We start from the raw sequence: 19,125 nt of genomic DNA, 5'->3' as shown, positions 1-19,125 counted from the left end.
TCAATCACTCATAAGTTATTTTTCTTAATACAGTCCCACATGATTATTAGAATTTCTTCATTTTTAAAAAATTCTTTTAACTGATTTTTCTTCAAATATATTGGTGCCAAGTGTTTTATCTTCAATCTCACTAATTCTGACTTCCAGTTCCTCAATTCTGCTCCTCTGACTTTCTATTGGTTGTCTAATTCTGGACTTTTATTGTTAATCTTCTGAATTTCTGTTTGCTGTCTCTCTATGGGTTCTTGCAGCCTATTAAATTTTTCATTATGCTCTTGAATAACCTTCTTAATTTCCTCAACTACTTTATCTGTTTGCTCCTTGGCTTGTTCTGTGTTTTGCCTGATCTCTCGAAGAGTTGTATATATTAATCTTTTGTATTCTACCTCTGGTAATTCCAGAGCACCTCTTTGTCCAGGAAATTCCTTGATTCTTTGTTTTGGGAGCCTGTTGAAGTGATCATGGTCTGCTTCTTTATGTGATTTGGTATTGACTGTTTTCTCTGAGCCATGTATAAGTTATTGTATTAATTTATTTTGTTTTCTTACTGTATCCTAGCTTCTTTCTTTGTTTTATTTTGATATGCCCAAATAGGCTGCTTGAGTAAGGTAACTTAATTATTTGCACCTTTGAATCTCTAACATCCTGTCACCAGATGGCTAGAGCTCTTACCAGGTATATGAGCCCAGGAGTCCATTTACTTTCCTTGCCTGGATTCAGCTCAGGTGTCCAGATAGTTGGTCACCAAGTGTGTGCTGCAGGCTCTGTTCTACAGCCGTAAAAGGGCAGGAGTGATTGATGTAGGCACAGGTATCTGGCTGCAGCAGGGGGTCACACTCTGAGCAAGGCAGGGGACTGATAACTGTCCCTTGAGTGTACGTGAGGAAAGCTTATCCCTGTTCCCTAGAGTGCACAGGTGGGTGGGTTCTGCAGCCAGACCAAGAGCACCCAATGTTTCTGGTTGTAAGGACTGTGAGGCACCATCTATCCTTGGACCCCTGTCTCGGGTGGCTAGGTGGTGTGGGTGGAGCCACCATCCCTCAGGCCCCTGATGTGGGTAGGTGAAAAAAAAAATTTTTTTTTTTGAGGACCTTGTTTAATATGCAGAGCAGTGTCAAATGTCAAAACCCACCTCTCCACCTCACAGCTGAAATAGTTGTAGTCAGATCTCAGGCACATACAACATTGCAGTCTCCTAATAAGGGCCTAAGCTCCTGAAATGCACCCACGCAGGTCCATGCAGGGGTGAAAGGCATTCAAATTCTATGGACTGTATGTGCCTGGACAGGAACCACTCCTGCTCTGAGTTCTCAGCTTAGGGGAGCCAACAGATTTTTTTCCCCCAATTGTTAATTAATTCCTTCTCCAAGGCTGGGAGTATGGCTCAGGGTGCACTGCAGGACCTATCTCAGGCCCAGGAAAATCAACAGCCACTGAAGCCAGCTTGGAGGTTGGGGGTGCGGTAAATTAGATGCAAGTACTTATCTTTTGCCGAGAGCAGTGTTCATCATTGATTCTGTGTGGCTGTCTGTCTCTCCCTCAGGAAACCGTGTCCCAATCACTACCACCAGTCCCATTGCAGTCAAGCCAATGGATCGTGCCTGAGGGGCACCGGTTCCCACCAAGTCAGGTCCAGCAACTCCTCACTGCTTCTGAACCATCTCTCCCTGTACCATTGAGTCCAATTTCCTAACTTTGCCTTGATGTTCAGGGCTCCTAGCTTGTCATACATATAATCAATTCACTTGTTTTGGGGGGGTCTTTGTTGTAAGAGGGATCACTGGAAGCTTCTGACTACTCTGCCATCTTGGCCCTGCCTCTATTCTTCTTTCATCTTTTCTTGTTGCACAAGTTATGGGTATTTAATTTAAAAAGAAAAGCAAAATATAAACAACAGCAAAATCCCTCATAAATCTACCACTCAAAATTAATCATAGCTTATCCTTAATGTCATATATTCTTTTTAAAAAAACAGAAGTTTGAGATCACATTGAATGTATCACTTGGCAACCATTCTTGCACCATATTTCCACATTGATCATTATAAGTCTACACTGTCAATTTTCATGGCTGTAGACTTGGTCATCACATGGATTAACTGTAATGGGGTCAGCTTCCTTTCTTTGGATGTTAAGTTACTCTCAATTCTTCCTTTTTATAAGAACTCTGGAATGAATGAAGCTAAATGTTTGCACATATCCTTAGTTACCTGATGGGATGATTTTATACATATATATATTTTTTCCCACTTTATGTTTTAACTACACCAAAATGTTGATTGTAGTTACCTTTGATGGTATTCCATGACATTATTATTCTGTTTTTATGCTTTTTGTTTTCTCTAAATGCTTTGCAATGAATACATTTTATTTGGGTTATCACAATATTGTTCAAAATTATACCATAAAGGTGTCAATATTACCACGGTTTTCTTGGTGATGGCTTTTTATGGCTGCTTGTGTTTCCAAGTAGGGGACAGGCTGTAATTCATTTAACCATTCCCTACTATTGGCCATTTGGACTTTTTCCCAACTTTTTGAAGATCGTTACATAGAAAATACACTCCACATTTGGGGTAATGACCTCTGGTGAAGTCCCAGAAGTAGATCAGCCCAGCCAAAAAGGTTAGTGAACAGTTTTCACACCTTTGGTACATCCTGTCAAACTGCTTTCCCAATGACTTGTTACCATTGAGTCAACTGCAACTCATGGCAACTTCATGTGTTGCAGAGTAGAACTGTACTTCATAGGGTTTCCATGGCTGTGACCTTTTGGAAGGAGATCACCAGGCCTTTCTTCTGTAGCTCTGCTGGGTGGGGTTTGAACTGCCAACCTATAGGTTAGTAGTCGAGTGCAAACCACTTGTGCTGCCCAGGGACATTTCAGGAGGTTCCAATCTCCACTTCCACCAGCAGCGTGTGAGAAAGACTGCCCAGCCACCCTCATCTCCGGGAGACCTTTCAGGCCCCCAACAGTCGCTTTTCTGCCAGGACAGCAGGAGTAGCAGGAAATGGTGTTGTCAACTATGCCAGCATGATGACCCGAGGCCCAGAGCTGCCACAGTGATTTTTAACAAGCTCTTTTCCTGGAACAGAACCTGCAGAGAAAAAGAAAAGAAAGGAGGAAAGAAAGAACTCTGCTGGAAAAAAAGTGCGCACATACACATATTAATATAATATTTGGCACTTACATCACACTTTTAAAGTTCTTCAAATGCCTTATAAACACTTTTTTTTTAATTAATTAAGCAGCCAAAAGCTGGCTGCAGTTGGTGGAAAGAGCTTAAAAAAAAAAAAGCGGGGGCGGGGGGTGGGGAGCCAGCCCTCCACAACTCCAGATTTTATTGTCACCTGCCGGGTTGTGATTACAGGCCTCGGTGGCACAACAAGAATAGCCCTGCTCCAGCCTGCCGCTTGCCTGACTCCGCGGCTCCCCTCCCACTGCACCGACTGCTGACTCACAGCCCGGCGTGGTGTTATTGATAAGGATAATAATAACTGCCAGTTACTACACTTGATCTGTGAGCTGCTCAGCCCAGGCTCCAGGCTTGCACTGTCTCCTGGAAATGCCAACCTTAGCTCCAATTCACAGATGAGGAGAGAGGCTCAGAGAAGGGATTGGCCCTGGGCAATGGAACAAGCACAACCCGTCACTCATTCATTCATCCATTCAGCATATATTTATTGAGGATCTGGTGTGTGTGCCTGGAGTCCCTGGGTGGTGCAAACAGTTAAGCACTCTACAACTAACTGAAAGTTGGCAGTTTGAACCCGCCCAGAGGAGCCTCAGAAGAAAGGCCTTGCCATCTGTTTCCAGGATGTCGCAACCTTGAAAATCCTTTGGAGCACAGTTCTACTCTGCACACATGGAGTCATCCTGAGTCGGATCAATGGCAACAGACTTTTTTGCTTTAGTGTGTACCTGGGTAGTAAAACAGTTAAAATGCTCGGCTACTAATCAAACGGTTGGTGGTTTGAGTACACCCAGAAGCACCTCGGAAGAAAAGCCTGACGATCGATCTAATTCCAAAAAGTCAGCCATTGAAAACCTATGGAGCACAGGTCTACTCTGACACACATGGGGTCGCCATGATTCATAATAAATTATGGCTCCCGGTTTTTTTTGTTGTTGTTGTTTTTGGTTTTTTTTTTTAATGTCATGTCAGACACTGTTCCAGGCAAGGGTTTGGAAACAGTCCATCACGGATCTTATGTGCTAGTAGGGGGATATGATTACCGCAAGAAAATCAAATATAAATACTGCATTTATATGATGATAACGATGGGACAGGAACCAGAAGGTGGACACCACCCCCTATGTGACAGGCAGTGTGAACAACTGGGCCATGCAGACTTCAGGACTACCGTGGGGGTAGATGCCGGTACCCTACCTTATGGATGATGAGGCCCAGAGAGGGTGGGTACTGGGCTGGCTAAGAGGGGAACCCCGTCCTCATACCGCCCGCTGGTCCCAGAGCCTGCACTTCTTCCAAGCAGCACTTCAGTCCTTCCTGTCTCCGATGCTGAAATGTTGACCCACTGGGAATGTGCCTGGCTCACTGCTGTTGGCAGCTGCAGCGCTGCCTCTGATGTCACTGGGTTGCTTCTTGTCTCTGCCATGGTGCACCTGTACCCCTCTGTGTCTCTCACACATCTGGCACCAGCCACACCACTCTAGGCTGGGTGATGCCTGCTGCTCCCCTGCCTCTGTGGGTCTTGGCTCCTCCCCCTGTCCTATGAGGAGCAGGTTGAAGCTCTGAGACTCTGCTTACATGCCATGAGAACTGGGCCCCAAGGGCGATCCCCGGCCCAGGAGCCAGGGTGGGGTGAGACTGGGAAGGGGGAAAGAAGATGAGGGACAGGTGGATGAGACCTGTTCCCAGGCCCTGGGTTAGCCCAGTGAGGGCACACTGGAATCTGTGGTCCTCCCTTCCCTTGGGTGCCTGCGCCTACAGGCAGGGCAGTGCCAGGCGCATAGGCTGGTGGACAAATCCACAATGTCTCTCTCCTGCCCAGGCCAGAGCCAGAGCAGGCTGCTCAGGGCATCTGCTCCAGCCCTGGCTGACTGTGAGGCAAAGAGGCCTAGGTTGGGGCAGGACTTGCCCAAGGGCACATTGCAGGGCAGTGGAGAGCTCAGGCTGGGACTGGATCCCTGTCTTCCCGCACACCAGGCTGTCACCACTCCCTGTCTCTGTCTGGCTCACTTTCTTTTTCCCCACTCCACCTCACTCTCTCATTCTGTCTCTGTCTGCCTTTCCCTCTCTCTCTTTCTTTCTGCTTCCTTCCATCTGTCTGTCTCTCTGTTTCTCCGTGTTTCTCTCTGTGATCTGTCTCTTTCCATTTTCTCTTCCCTCACCCCACACTTTGTTCAGAATCAGGCCCTGGGCTATTCTCTCTCTGTCCCTGCATGTCTCAAAACAATGTCCTCTTGTCCCTTCATCCTTCTCCTGTCTGTTCATCATCCTGGCTGTGTCCTCCTCTCGTCCACCCAGACTCCTTATCCGGGTCCCTGTCTCATGTGCATCAAGTGGTCTTTGATTTGGGACTCAGGCTCCTTCCTGCTGCCGAGCCCGGGAGCCCTGGATGCGTGGACTGGGTCCAGCTCCTGTGTGTCCCGCATCCAGCAGGGGCCTGGCCTGCAGGGGCATCAGCGAGGGTTGGTGGGGTGACATTTGAGCACCAGCCCCTCCCCATTTATTCTTCTTTTGTATAATGACAAGAATAGCCTCCCTTGTACCCAGCTCAGTACTAAATGACTGTTACCGAGTCCGGAAAGGTGCATCCTTGTCTGGCATGCTCAGACTTGCCAATTTTCTGGACACCAGTCTTTGAGAAAGAGAAAGTAACTTTACTGGAATGCATAGAGCAAGGAACTGGAAGGAAGTTCCTCAGATTCAACTCCCTAAGCCATGGGGAAGCAGGGCCTATACATGATTTGGGCAGCAAGATGGTGGCCACAGAGGCATAGTGGGGAGGGAAAATTCTAGAAGGGGACCAGGAAACAGGAGGTGATGTGGTTCTTGTTGGACCTCTCACTTCCCAGTAGGGTCCTGGTGATGATTTGCTGTCTGATTTATTCCTCCTGTTGCTGCGTCCTCTGCTGAGGTCAAATAGTGGTCACAGCTAGCCCTTCTGCAGAAGCAGGGTGGGCGGAATCTGGCTTGGGCTACTTTAAGGACTAATGGAAATTTACTAGCATTCTTAGGATCAGGTTACTTACTTGACTTCTAAGTGTCATCTCATTGTCTTTCCGAAATAAAACAGAGGGGCGGGGTACAGTACCCATCTCCTAGATAAGGAGTCAAACAAACAAAACTGATGGATAACTTCACACATGAATAAGGGGTTCCACCCAGTTTCAAACCAGATCTGATGACTCCAAAGGCCAGATTTCTTTTTGACACTGCCTCTGCCCTACATGAATCTAATCTTCACAGAGACTGGAGATGGGGTCATAGTAATTATATCACGGAGGAGGAGATGAAGGCTCAGGAGCAGTACAGGGACCCACCTAAACCAAGGCAGCTTGCAGAGCTCACTCTCGTGAGCACCCCTCCGACCCTGTCAGTCATCTGAGTGATTGGCCAGGGTCATACGACTAGAAGCCACTGGGCCAGGACTCCAGAACAAGTTCTCCTATTTCAAATCCCGTATCTTTCCCATGGAAACCCTGGTGGCACAGTGGCTAAGTGCTACAGCTGCTAAGCCAAGGGTCAGCAGTTTGAATCCACCAGGTGCTCCTTGGAAACTCTACAGAGCAGTTCTACTCTGTCCTATAGGGTCGTTATGAGTCGGAATTGACTCGATGGCACTGGGTTTGGTTTTTTTCTGGTTTTATCTTTCCCACGTCTCCACTGCCTGGATGAAGCCTAAACCACTGAGTACAGCTCCCTGCTTGGGGCCTGCTTCCTGGGCCAGACTGGAAACAGAACTAAACTCCTTTCTAAGCCCCACACACACATGCCGCCGCACACCTCTGAGCCTTGGCCCAGGCTGTTCCCTTTGTCGGGAATACCAGGCCCCCTTTCTTCCTGGTAAATCCAGGTTTGAACCCCAGAGCTCAGCTTGGACAGGGTTCTTCCAAAGAGAGCTCAAGACCCCCCTCAGATGGGTTCACACCCACATCTGCTGGGTCATTAACCACTGTGTGCCTCAGTTTCCCCATTTGTCATACAGTCTCACCAGGTAGGCTTGTGGTGAGGATTACGTGAGATGGTACATGGGACGTGATGAGCACAAGCCCAGCTCATGGTCTGCACTCAGTCAGCGGAAGTCGTTGCTGATAAACACCTGAGACAACAGACAGGATCCTGCAGGATGAATAATGGCCTGTGTTCCCTGCAGGAGTGACAGGTGAGCAGGAGCTCCAGGTGACTCAGCGTGAGACGTCGGTGTCGGTTGCGGCTGGGGAGGCGGTCACTCTGCCCTGCCTTGTCTCCTCTCTGCAATGTGTGGGGCCCATCAAGTGGTTCAGGGGGAATGGACCAGATCAGCAGTTAGTCTACAGTTTCGGTGGAGGCCTAGACCGTGTACGCCTCTTCCCCCGAGTAACGAATGCTACAGACCAGACAATAAGAGGCAACATGGACTATTCCATCCGCATCAGGAACATCACCCCAGAAGACGCCGGCACCTACTTCTGTGTCAAGTTCAGGAAAGGGAGCCCTGAGGACGTGGAGTTTGAGTCTGGTCCTGGGACAGAGGTGACTGTGAGTGGTGAGTAGTATGGGCCTCCTCCCCCCAGTGTGTGACGACAACTCAGTAATAATGCCCTCGGTTCTTTGAACAACTATGTATCAGGTGTGATGGTGGGTGTTTATACTCATGGTCACCTTTCACCCCCTTTTACAGATCAGGGAGCTGAGGCCTAGAGGGCTTGCTATTTGCTCAAGGACCCCCAGCCGATAAAAGGTGGAGGAAAGTCTGGAAACCTAGTCAGCCTGGCTCCCCTTGCCTTTCCCAATCTGGTCTCTGCAGATGAGGGGACTGACAGTTTGGGCGACTTGCCCAGTCACAGGCCAAACCTCACCTCCTGCCCCCAGATTCTTCCCCTGCATTGTGGTCGTGTCTTCTCTTATTCAACAAACACTTGCTGAGGACCTACTGTGTGCCAGGCTCTGCTCTCATTAGAAACAGCAAGGGACAAGGCAGGCAAAAGCTCTCCTCCCGTGAAGCTTCCGTTCTCTTCCCCTCCAAGGAGGAGAGGGTCGGTCCAGGGCAGAGAGCAGATGTGAGTTTCTTTATGTAGTCTTCAGAAACATCACACCAAGCAGAAAGTCCTAAGAGGCAGAGACTCACTGTTTGATCTGAGAGCCCTGGTTGGGGAGAGGCTGAGAGGGTTTGCTTGGCCGAGGGCTCTTTTGGGAAAATCCTGATTCAGGACCGACACCCCCACGAAGTACAGAGAGTTCGAGCCAGGCTGGTCATCTCAGAATGTCCCTCACCCCAGAGATGAGGCCCCCCATGTGGGTGACTTAGGAGTTACCCAGCTGAGGCAGCACAGAAGATGCTCCTTTGGGTTTGCTGCCAGAGGCCCAGGATCCTCTTCCCAACTCCTGGATCCTGGACGTCAGCCGGGAAGGATCTTTAGACACCGCCCAGCCCAGCCCCCACTCAGAGATGGGGCACTTGAGGCCAGGAGACGACAGGGCCCTGACCGTGGTCACAGGGTGAGTTAGTGGTGGGATCTGTACCCAAACCAAGATCTGGTTCCAGGCCAGGCTCCTTGCTGCCCCGCCATCAGATACCCTGTCCACAGAAGAGCCTGGACGCAGTAGGTGCTGAGTAAAAGCTTGTTGAACCCAGCATTGAGTAGGAGCCAGCAGTGCTGCTTCTCATCAATTTCCCAAAGGTCGAGAATGCCCCTTGCACTCAGACCCTGAGGCCCATATATGATTGCAAAGCCTTTGTCTAACTTAAGCCAGATCACTTTGTGTAGGCCATTTCAGTACATACAGAGCTTCTCCATTGTTTTTAAGGACTCCAGAATGCCCCGTTGTATGGACATGTCATCACTTATTTTACAATCTCCTGTGGATGGATAAGTAGGCTGTCTCCAGTCTCCAGCTATTAAATGGTGCTGCCAGGGGTGACCTGCACCTGCATCATCCTCCTCACGTGGGGTGGCCACTGGGGGTGTTGCTGCTGGGTCATAGAGCGCGGGTAGTTTAATTTAAGTGGATAGTGGGTAGTTTAGTTTACGTGGATAGGGCCAGATTCCCTCCCAGATACAGCAGTTTCCCACAACCCTGGACATAGGCAGGGAAGGCAGCTCTATCTTGATTTACAGACATTACACGTGGGGACACTGAGGTTCCCAGATGGTGAGTCCCTTTCTCTTGTGGAAGCGGTCACAGTAGTAAGTGGCTCAACCCTGACTCAGTGCCACTAACTCCTAGTGAGTCCCCATCCCTCTCTGCCACATTGCCTTCCCAAGTGATGGCCAGGATGAGAAGGGGGGGCATAATGGCATTTACCCTTACAACCAGGGCTGTGAAGAAGCGGTCCTTCACTGCCCCTTTTACATGATGCTCAGAGAGCGGAACTGTCTGTGGGCAGTAGGGGAGCTGAGACTTGAACTCCAAGGAGACAGACTCCGCAGCCCCTGCTCTCTGCAATCCTCACAGTGCTTATCAAAGTGTGGAGAATGCGCCAGCCCTCGCCTTTTAAAATCTTGTGTTACTCTGTTTTGCAGCAATAAGCATTAAAAAAAAAAAAAAAAAAAAAAAAATCCTACAGGGGGAGGAGGGGCTCACTTTGCAACCCAGATCCTACAGATACTGCAGGCAGCTCAGGATATGTTGAACCTGTTCCTAAAAGAGGCATCTCAGCATCCTTAAAAGGAATAAGGCACCTTTTCCTCCATTGCTGTGATGTTGCTTCTCCCCCAGCAGCCTGGGAGCCAGCTCTGTAAAAGGCAGTGCTCATGGAACAAAGAGGGGCCCAGGGCAACCCAACAGAGAACGAGCACCCACTACACAGCTCTGAAGACTGAGGAGGCTGAGAGGAAGGCAGTCCCTGGAAGGTGCTTGGAGTCGTGGGTGAGCAAATGTTTACATTCCCGATGCAGGATATCAGGAGCCCAGTGTCTTCTGTTTATTGCTGCTGAGTAACCAGCCTGGGCACTGACTGAGGAGGGCAAGTTCTCACTATAATTGCTGAAGCCAGAGATCTCAAAGGGAAAAGGGAGGGTGGCGGTCAGTGTCAGGGCTCCTGAAGGTGGGCGTTTGCTCTGCTGATAGCATGCGAAAGCTTAGGTGGCCACATAAAATTCCCACGTGGATGCAGGCACTTTATTCCTCGAAGCCTCAGTTTTCTCATCTGCAAAATGGTGATAATCATAGCCTGGAAGCTCTGCTGAAACCTGTCCACTATGGGTGACCCTGCTGTTATTTGAACACCAGTGGCATAGCTTCCAGCATCACAGCAACACTCAAGCCCCCATAGTCAGACAAACTGACAGACGTGTAAATAATTGTAGGTGATTCTATTACACAGCCAGGGCTTAGAGCCCCTGAGTTACATTTTCTCTGGGGTCGCAGGAGAAAAATTGTATTTTTTTCTTGTCAAGGGAGGTTTCTCACTGAACTAGGGCTTTAGAACAGCTTTCAGGGTGTGGGCACTTCAGAAGAGCATCTGGCAGTGACAGGTATTTGTGGGCCTGACAAAATAGGCCCTAGATGTGTGGTGTGGACACCTGTCATGGATTGAATTGTGTCTCCCAAAAATATCTTCAACTTAGCTGGGCCATCATTCTCAGTATTGTGTGATTGTTCACCATTTTATGTGATTGTCCACCATTGTATGTAATTTTCCTGTATGTTGTAAATCCTATCACTATGATGGATTAGCGGAAGTTATATTGATGAGGTCTACAAGACTAGGCAGTGTCTTAAGCCAATCTCTTAGGAGGTATAAAAGAGAGAAGCGAGCAGAAAGATATGAGAACTTTATACCGCTAAGAAAGCAGAACTGGGAGCAGAGCGTGTCCTTTGGATCCAAGGTTTCTGCGCTGAGATGCTCCCAGACCAAGGGAAGACTGATGCCAAGGACCTTCCTCCAGAGCCAACAGAGAGAGAAAGTCTTCCCTTGGAGCTGGCGCCCTGAATTCAGTCTTCTAGCCTACTGGACAGTGAGAGAATAAACTTCTCTTTGTTGTCATACACTTGTGGTATTTCTGTTACAGCAGCACTAGATGACTAGGACAACACCCTACCCGTGGACCTGCCTCAGGGGCTGAGAAGGGGCTCCTACCCCTTCTGTTCACCAAGAGGGAAAACCCAGACAAAGCCAGGTTCAGATCCAGCTCATTGCCAGGGAAGATTTTTACCTTTAAAAATGTCTGTGCCTGAACAGGTGAGGGAATTTCAACAAATCCTCACTGTTCAGCCACAGAACTCTCCCTCCCCCAGCACATCACAATGTCACAGATAAAATCTGCTCCCTCGCCCTTTCAGAATGCTTCCAGCTTCTGTAAAGAGCTAATCTGCAAGAAAACGCCTGTGATCTTGTTTCTGTTTTGCAAATTCATCTGCCAAACTTGCCTCCTGAGGGGATTATTTTAAAAAAGGAGAATTATAATTTGGTGGTTTCTACTGCTTTTTTCATTTCGGTTTTTGTTGTTGTTGCAGCTGCAGGGAGCAGGATTTGGGACTGTTTTTGGTGTTTCTCCTGTGCTTTGTTTTGTCTTTTTACTGCCTAAAGAGTAAATATGTAGTTTAAGAACTCGTAATGAGCAGATCTTATGATCTCAATGATACGTATAATTTATCGAGCACCTACTACATGCCAGGCTCTCCCTTGTACATACACCATCTCTAATCTTACCAGGTTGGTGTCATCATCCGCTTTTTGCAGAAACAGACACTGAAGCTCAGAAAGATAAAGCACAGAGATGCGAACATTAGTCAGCCCTTACGTGGGGCGAGCTCCGCCATTACCCACTGTGCGTCCTTGGCCACCATGTGCCTCTCTGAGCCTCATCCAATAAATGGGGGTCACTACCACCTAGTGCACAGGGCTGGAGGGAGGGAGAAAGAGCTGAGGGGCTGGAGGGATCAGCCCAGCATCAGGACTGGGATCTCTCAATAAATGGTCACTGGCGACCCCATATTGTGCTTCTAGGTATATCCAGACATCTGGTGTTCTCATGACTTGATTATTCAAGTGACGCCCTCCTTACTGTGCCCAAAAATGTTCCATGGGTGTTAGGAGCCAAGTCATATATTCACAAATGCAAGTATTTGCACTATTTGCTGGCGCAGAAATTTGGGCAATAATTAACAATCTGGAGACCCAAGAGGCATTCCTTTAGGACCTGCACACTGGTAGGGACTGCCCTGGTTCTTCTGATTCTTTGATTTCTGGAAGCTTTCAGGGTACCTGAAGTGCTTCTGGGTTTAGTATCCCCATGTGTGTATGTGTGTGTGTATGTGTGCACGTGCGTTCGTGTGTGCGTGCGTGTCTTGTAATTAACAGTTCTCAGCACTCGGTAGTCTCCATTTTCCACCCCCAGCTGACCCAAAAGAAGGCCCCAGGTTCAGAGAAACATTCCCCTGTCCCCTCCTTTCAATTTCCTGGTTTATACAGATTAGGCCCTGCTGGAACATTGATGGAAGAAATGAAAAGTATGCAACAATAAATACCTGAAGAAGAAGGAGCTCTGGATGTAAACACAGCATGTGTTAAAGATAGGTTTACAAAAAAAAACCAAACTCACCTTGCACTTGTTTATTTCTGTTAAGCATCCTCTGTGGTTTGTCCAGTGCAGAAATGCTGGCATTGACTCATTTGAACCTCACCAGCCCTGGGAGGAGAATGTTTATGGTCCCATTTTACAGATGAGGAACCTGGAATGTGCAGCAGCCACGCCGCCAGTGGCTGGTCAGCCTGGATTCTGCTTTCAAGGCGGTCCCACTCTGCCACTTCTTCCCCTACATTTACTTCTATAAGCGATTTCTCTGAAATGGGAATGCTTCCGGATGAGGCCAGCTAGGAACATTTATTTCAAAGAATGAGACTTGTAAGTAAATGTGTTCCAGAGTTGAGATTGGTGGGGCGATCCCCTGGTGTAGGGAAAAGAAAGTGGAGCTGGATGCAGGCATAGAATACCATGTTGGCCTTGCTTTCGGTCAGGTCCCTTTACCTCTCAGAATGTTTGTTTCCTGCTCTATGAGATGAGGACAGCGACCCCTCCCTCCCAGCACTATTAGCAGGATTAGAAAACAGTAAGCATGAAGAGTCTGAGCAGTGTCACACACTTACCATTCATGGTGATGATGCAGTGATGGTTATTGTTTACAAATGCTCCTTCTTGTAGCCAAGCCCTCTCCCCTGGTGGTGTTGTGCCCCTCAAGGAGGACCACCCCTGGCCAGACAGTGACCTTCACCTGCGAATCCCACGGCTTCTCCCCCAGAGATGTCACCCTGAAGTGGTTCAAAAATGGAAAGGAGCTCCCAGCCCTCCAAACCAAGGTAGTCCCGCTGGGCGACAGTGTCTCCTACAAGGTCTCAAGCAAGACACCGGTGATGCTGACCCAAGAGGATGTCCACAGTCAGGTCATCTGTGAGGTGGCCCACAGTACCTTGCAGGGCTCTCTTCGTGGGACAGCCAACTTGTCTAACATCATCCGAGGTAGATGACACTCACACCCAGCCCAGACCCCCACCCAGCCCCCAGTCTGTTCTCCCAGGTTTGCTCCAGGGCTTGAACTTCCTGGAATCCAATTCCTAATAGTCCCTCCCAATTACCATAAACCTACAATCTGTCAGTCACTCTGCTCAACACTTTCACCTACTATTTTAATGGCAGCTTCCAGCTGAATACTTTTCATGTTCCGAGCACAGTGTTAGTTCCATTTATTTTACCAACAGCAGTGACAATTACTGAGCACCGACTACATGGTAAGCACCTATGTGTTTGGTGATTTTATTTATTTTGGTATAGTTATTACATTCTGACTGCATGCGAGGCATTGTGCTGGCTGATTTCACTCATTATTATCCTAATAGGAGCTACCAGTCCATGAGCACATACTGCGTTTCAGGCATTGTGCCTAGTGATTTCATTCATTATGCAAAGAGAATGTATATTGCTTGGGTACCTCCTGCATGTCTAGCATTTTCCTCGGTGATTCCCTTGCCATGATGGTGAGAACTAACCATTATTGAGCTCCCCCTCTGTGATCTGTCTTTTCCACAAGGTCAGAGCTTCTACTCTGTGCTGTTTCAGTTCCACCCACCTTGGAGGTTACCCAAATCCCCATTCAAGGGAACCAAGTGAACATCACCTGCCAGGTGAAGAGTTTCTACCCCAAGAGCCTAGAGCTGACCTGGTTGGAGGACGGAAATGTGTCCCAAACAGACTCAGCCTGGATCCCCACCAAGGACAAGGATGGGACCTATAACCTGAAGAGCTGGATCCTGGTGAACTCATCTGCTCACAGGGAGGATGTGGTGCTCACCTGCCAGGTGGTGCATGACGGGCAGCCAGCAGTCACCAAACACCAGACCCTGAAGTTCACTACCCTCTGGAAGGACCACACCAGGAAGTCAATCTCTGGTGAGACCTCCAATCCACCCCACCTGGCTTATCTTTAAATTGTACCTTAATTTTATCTTTATTATTTTAATGTTAAGATAGTCACTCATGCTTGTTGTTGTTAGATGCCATTGAGACAATTCTGACTCATAGCGACTGCATGTAACAGAGTAGGACTGCCCCACAGTGTTTTCTAGGCTGTAATCTTCATAGGAGCAGATCAATAAGTTTTTCTCCTACAGAACATCTCAGTGGGTTCATGCCACCAACCTTTCAGTTAACAGTCAAAGCTTAACCTTTGCCCCATCAGGGCTCTTTCATTTACACTTATTATAGGGCAATCTAACCTAAAACCAAACCCACGGAGTCAATTCTGACTCATAGGGACCCTACAGGAAAGAGAACTGCCCGTAGTGTTTCCAAGACTGTAAATCTCCACAGAAGCAAGTTGCCATACCTTTCTCCAAGGAGCAGCTGGTGGGTTGGAACCTCCGACCTTTCAGTTAACTGCTGAGTGCTTAACCACTGCACCACCATGGCTCCTTGTAACCTAGATGCTTGTTAATATAAATCAGAAGTTTAAAGTGAGCTTCTTTCCCTGAAATCCCACAGCCCAAGGTCACCCACCACTGTAAGAGTTGAGTATGTATTTTTATAGGTATTTTTGCATAAATACATATTAAAGAAAGAAGGGAAGACAAAGAGAAGGAGGGAGGGAGGGAGGGAAGAAGAGGATCATCCCATTCACAGCATCCTGCCCCTTGCTTTCCTCCCCTAACAATCACGACTTTCCCAGGTCCATGTGAGCCCACAGGCCTCCTCCTTGTTCTTTCTAACCTCTGCCTTGCCTCCCTCACAGCTTTGCAAGCCTATCTCAGGTCTCATTCAGACAGTGCACTGGACAGGAGGTGCGTCTGGGATGTTTACAGCTTACAGGTTAATGCTGCAAAGAAAGTCCTTGTACATATATCTCTCATGTGTGACTATTCCGAGGGATGAATTCCCAAAGGAGCATTTCTGGTCAAAGGGCACGCCTATTTAAATGATGATAACACTACCATTCTGTCCCTTAAAAGGGTTGTATGAATTCAATCCCTTGGGGGAGTAAGAGGCCTTCAGTGTATCCTTTTCTCACCCTATCCAATCTGTTATCAGTGTATTTCCTTTCTTCAAAATGGCTGTATCTAGTGGTGCTGCAGTGCCCTGTGGAATGTTCATATTTAAATAAAAAGAATATATTCATGAGCACTACTAAGAAAAGAATGAAAAATAACAGTGTGGAGGGATTGCTTACTGTGATGGCTAATGTTATGTGTCAACTTGATTGGGTTATGATTCTCAGTGGTTTGGCAGACATTGGACTGATGGGTTTTCCGTAAGATAATATAACATAATCACCTCCAGGATATGATCCTATGTGATCAGCCAATCAGCTGTAAGAGGAGTTTCCTCGGAGGTGTGGATTACATCCAGTATATATGGACATTCTGGCAAAGCTCACTAGCCGGCTCACTCTGGATGCAATATTTGTCTTGTCATCATCTGACTTTCGGTTCTGGGACTTGAGCCAATAGCCTGTTATCTGATGTGCAGATTTTGGGATTCTCCAGCTCCCACAGCCCCTTGAGCCAGCAGCCTACTGTCTGACATGCTGAAGTTGACTTCCTCAGCCCTTGCAATCACTTGAGTCAGAAGAAGCCTCAAGCCTGATGCCTGGCCCATGGATTTGGGTCTTTTCAGCCTTCACAACTTCATTAGCCATTTCCTTGAATTAAACCTCTCTCTATATATTGGGTATATATATTCATACATATCTCTTTCAGTGGTTTTGGTCCTCTAAGACATTTGGTACCAGGAGTTGTTCTAGAGGAACAAAATCGTAAGGATGAGTCTTCTAAATTGGTTCTCAAGTCTGGCTAGTTTTAAGGGCATTGAAGTCTTTGCTTCCAGTAGTAAAGAGGGCACTGCTAACCCATGGCATGAAGTGGCAATAGAATACACAAAATATCACCCCCAATAGATTAAATATTTGTGAGAGGCAAAGCTCTGGGTGATTGTATATTTGATACTTTTCTATAATTTTATCAGAATGAGAAGTATAAGGAAGCTTGTTGATTTTTCCTTCTTTTGCTAGACAAAGTGGTAAAAGAAAGGAACGAGCTCAAGTCTTCAGAGTCACAGCTCAAATGCCACATAAATGACCTGAATGTTGCCACTTGTGCCCTGAAAGGAAGCCTTATTTCTTGTAGTCACAAAGCTGATACCGCTGAAAACCAAACCTAGGGTCTTATCATAAAAGTGGCTAAATTACAATGACAACTGAATACCCAATGTTGAACGGTGTCTGAAGTTAAAATGAGGGCATCAATTGGGAAGAAATGGGATCCTGAAACTTGAGATGGGGACATATAGGCAGATAATCAGGAAGTTGGGGCACTGAGCTCCTAAAAATTCTGTTGAATCACTCCTGCCAATGGAACCAGCCCTCTAAATCTAATCTCAAGAGATTGCTCCATCTCTGTCTGCTAAACTACCTTCCCAGTAAAACCAGTATCTATCCCACCCCCATCTGATGAGATTAACTAAGCTGTTCCTAAAGAGTCTTTGTCTTAGATATTGCCTGGGGCAGCTCCTGGGGCCATCCTGGGGCATCACCTGAGGCAGATGCCTTATAAGACATTGCTGAATGTCCCAGGATCCACCCCCACAACCCATTTTTCCTCTAGTCCTATAACTAGACTTAACTCCCAGCAAGTGTCAAGATGTGAAATACAAAGTGTGATGCAGGAGGAGGTACGCTACGCTTCAAAGTAGCTACACTTCTAAGTGTGCTTCAAAAGAACTGCTTGATTTTCTAATATATCCAAACAGAATCCTGTGGAATATGTGTGGGAATGGCTATTAGTGGTGTGGGATAATGGTGTAAGGAACATAAAGTTGGATCAGTCTGAGTTTGTTGATATGGGCCCATTGAGCACAGGTTCTTCATTCAATGTTTCAGCTCAAAAGGTTAGAAAAGGATCTAATAATTTATTTGGCTGGTTCACTGAAGCATGGACTAAGTGGTGGCCTACATTAAATCGAGTTGAAATGCCAGACCTCCCTTGATATACTGTAGAAGAAAGTATCCAAAGGCTAAGGAAAACCGGAATGTTTGAGTGGACTGATCAGTTTGGACCCACATACCCCCCATGGAGTGCCCAGAGGACACGCCTTTTACCGCAATGGTGAGGAACAAATTTATGAAGGGAGCCTCAGCATCCTGGAAGACTGCTGTGATTCCTATTTTATGTAAGTCAGGCTTGACAGTAGGAATTGCCCTAAGTGAATTAAGACATCTACCTAAAATGAATAAGGGAGACCAAAGAATAATTAATGCCTTTGAATTATGGTGTTGTCAAAGAATATTGAATATATCATGGAATGACAGAAGAATGAACAAATCTGTTTTGGAAGAAGTACAACCAGAATGCTCTTTAGATGCAAGGATGGCAAGATTTCTTCTCACGTACTTTGGACATGTTACCAGAAGGGACCTGTCCCTGGAGGAGAACATCATGCTTGGTAAAGTAGAGGGTCAGTGAAAAAGAGGAAGACCCTCAATGAGATGGATTGAGACAGTGGCTGCAACAATAGGATCAAGCATAACAATTGTGAGGATTGTGCAGGAATGGGCAGTGTTCGGTTCTATTTTACATAGGGTAACTATGAGTCAGAACCAACTTGATGGCACCTAACAACAACAACTACAATGGGGCTGATTGTACCCCATGGTGGTAGAGACCCAGTGGAGGCACTTAATCGACAAAGACAATGTGGGTGTAATTACCATAATGGACAGTACACTCAAAGCAATAATCAAAATAGGCTGACTCATATGAACTTATGTCATTGGCTATTTAGTCACTGTATCCCCAGGACTACAATAGATGGGAAATCTAAATATTTACTAAATTTGTACAAGTGAAAGAATTCTAGGTCAAGTGAATGGCAGTCTAAGTTGAATCACTAGACCAAAGAGTCACTACTTCTCAATCATTCCCAGATTTGAGCCAGTTTGCATACCCAGAATGCCCTGAATGAAGGGGAGGCTGGATCTCCTTGAGGAAGGACCCCACTACACTGCCAAAAATGTATACAGTTGCTTTTTCTTCCAGCCTTCCCCAAAGGGATCTATGGCCTTTTATGAAAGTGACAGTTCATTGAGGAAAAGGATAATCAGATTTTTGAAGGATTTTTGGACACTGAATATGAACTGACACTAATTCCAGGATACCCAAAATGTCATTGTGGCCCACCAGTCAGATTTGGGGGCAGGGTGGATGGAGGTCAGGATATTAATGGAGAGTTAGCTCAGGTGTGTCTCACTGTGGGTCCAGTGGGTCACCAAATCCATCCTTAGTCATTTCACTGTTCCAGAATGCATAACAAAAATAGATATGCTCAGCAACTGGCAGAATTCCCACCTCCACTGGATCCCTGACTTGTGGAGTAACAGTTATTATGGAAGGAAAGGCCACTTGGAAACTATTAGAGCTGCTCCTACCTAGGAAAATAGTAAAGCAAAAGCAACATCGCATTCCTGGA

General features: G+C 47.0%; 1 protein-coding gene across 4 annotated transcripts in view; it reads left to right on the top strand.

Moving 5' to 3' along the window:
* LOC126067441 (signal-regulatory protein beta-1-like) overlaps nucleotides 1-19,125 on the top strand; it is a 173,451-nt gene that overhangs the window by 144,913 nt on the left and 9,413 nt on the right. For 3 of the 4 annotated variants that reach the window (XM_049869307.1, XM_049869303.1, XM_049869309.1), the window contains 3 exons: nucleotides 7,344-7,715; nucleotides 13,318-13,632; nucleotides 14,230-14,559. In XM_049869307.1, the coding sequence (XP_049725264.1) occupies nucleotides 7,344-7,715; nucleotides 13,318-13,632; nucleotides 14,230-14,559 (1,017 nt within the window). The remainder of the gene's footprint in view (nucleotides 1-7,343; nucleotides 7,716-13,317; nucleotides 13,633-14,229; nucleotides 14,560-19,125) is intronic. The other variant, XM_049869302.1, reaches the window with a different exon arrangement.

This window comes from Elephas maximus, chromosome 25, assembly GCF_024166365.1.
Source record: "Elephas maximus indicus isolate mEleMax1 chromosome 25, mEleMax1 primary haplotype, whole genome shotgun sequence".
Lineage (NCBI taxonomy): Eukaryota > Metazoa > Chordata > Mammalia > Proboscidea > Elephantidae > Elephas > Elephas maximus.
The sequence above is the reverse complement of the archived record's forward strand: the minus strand, read 5'-3'. Positions and strand labels throughout refer to the sequence as shown.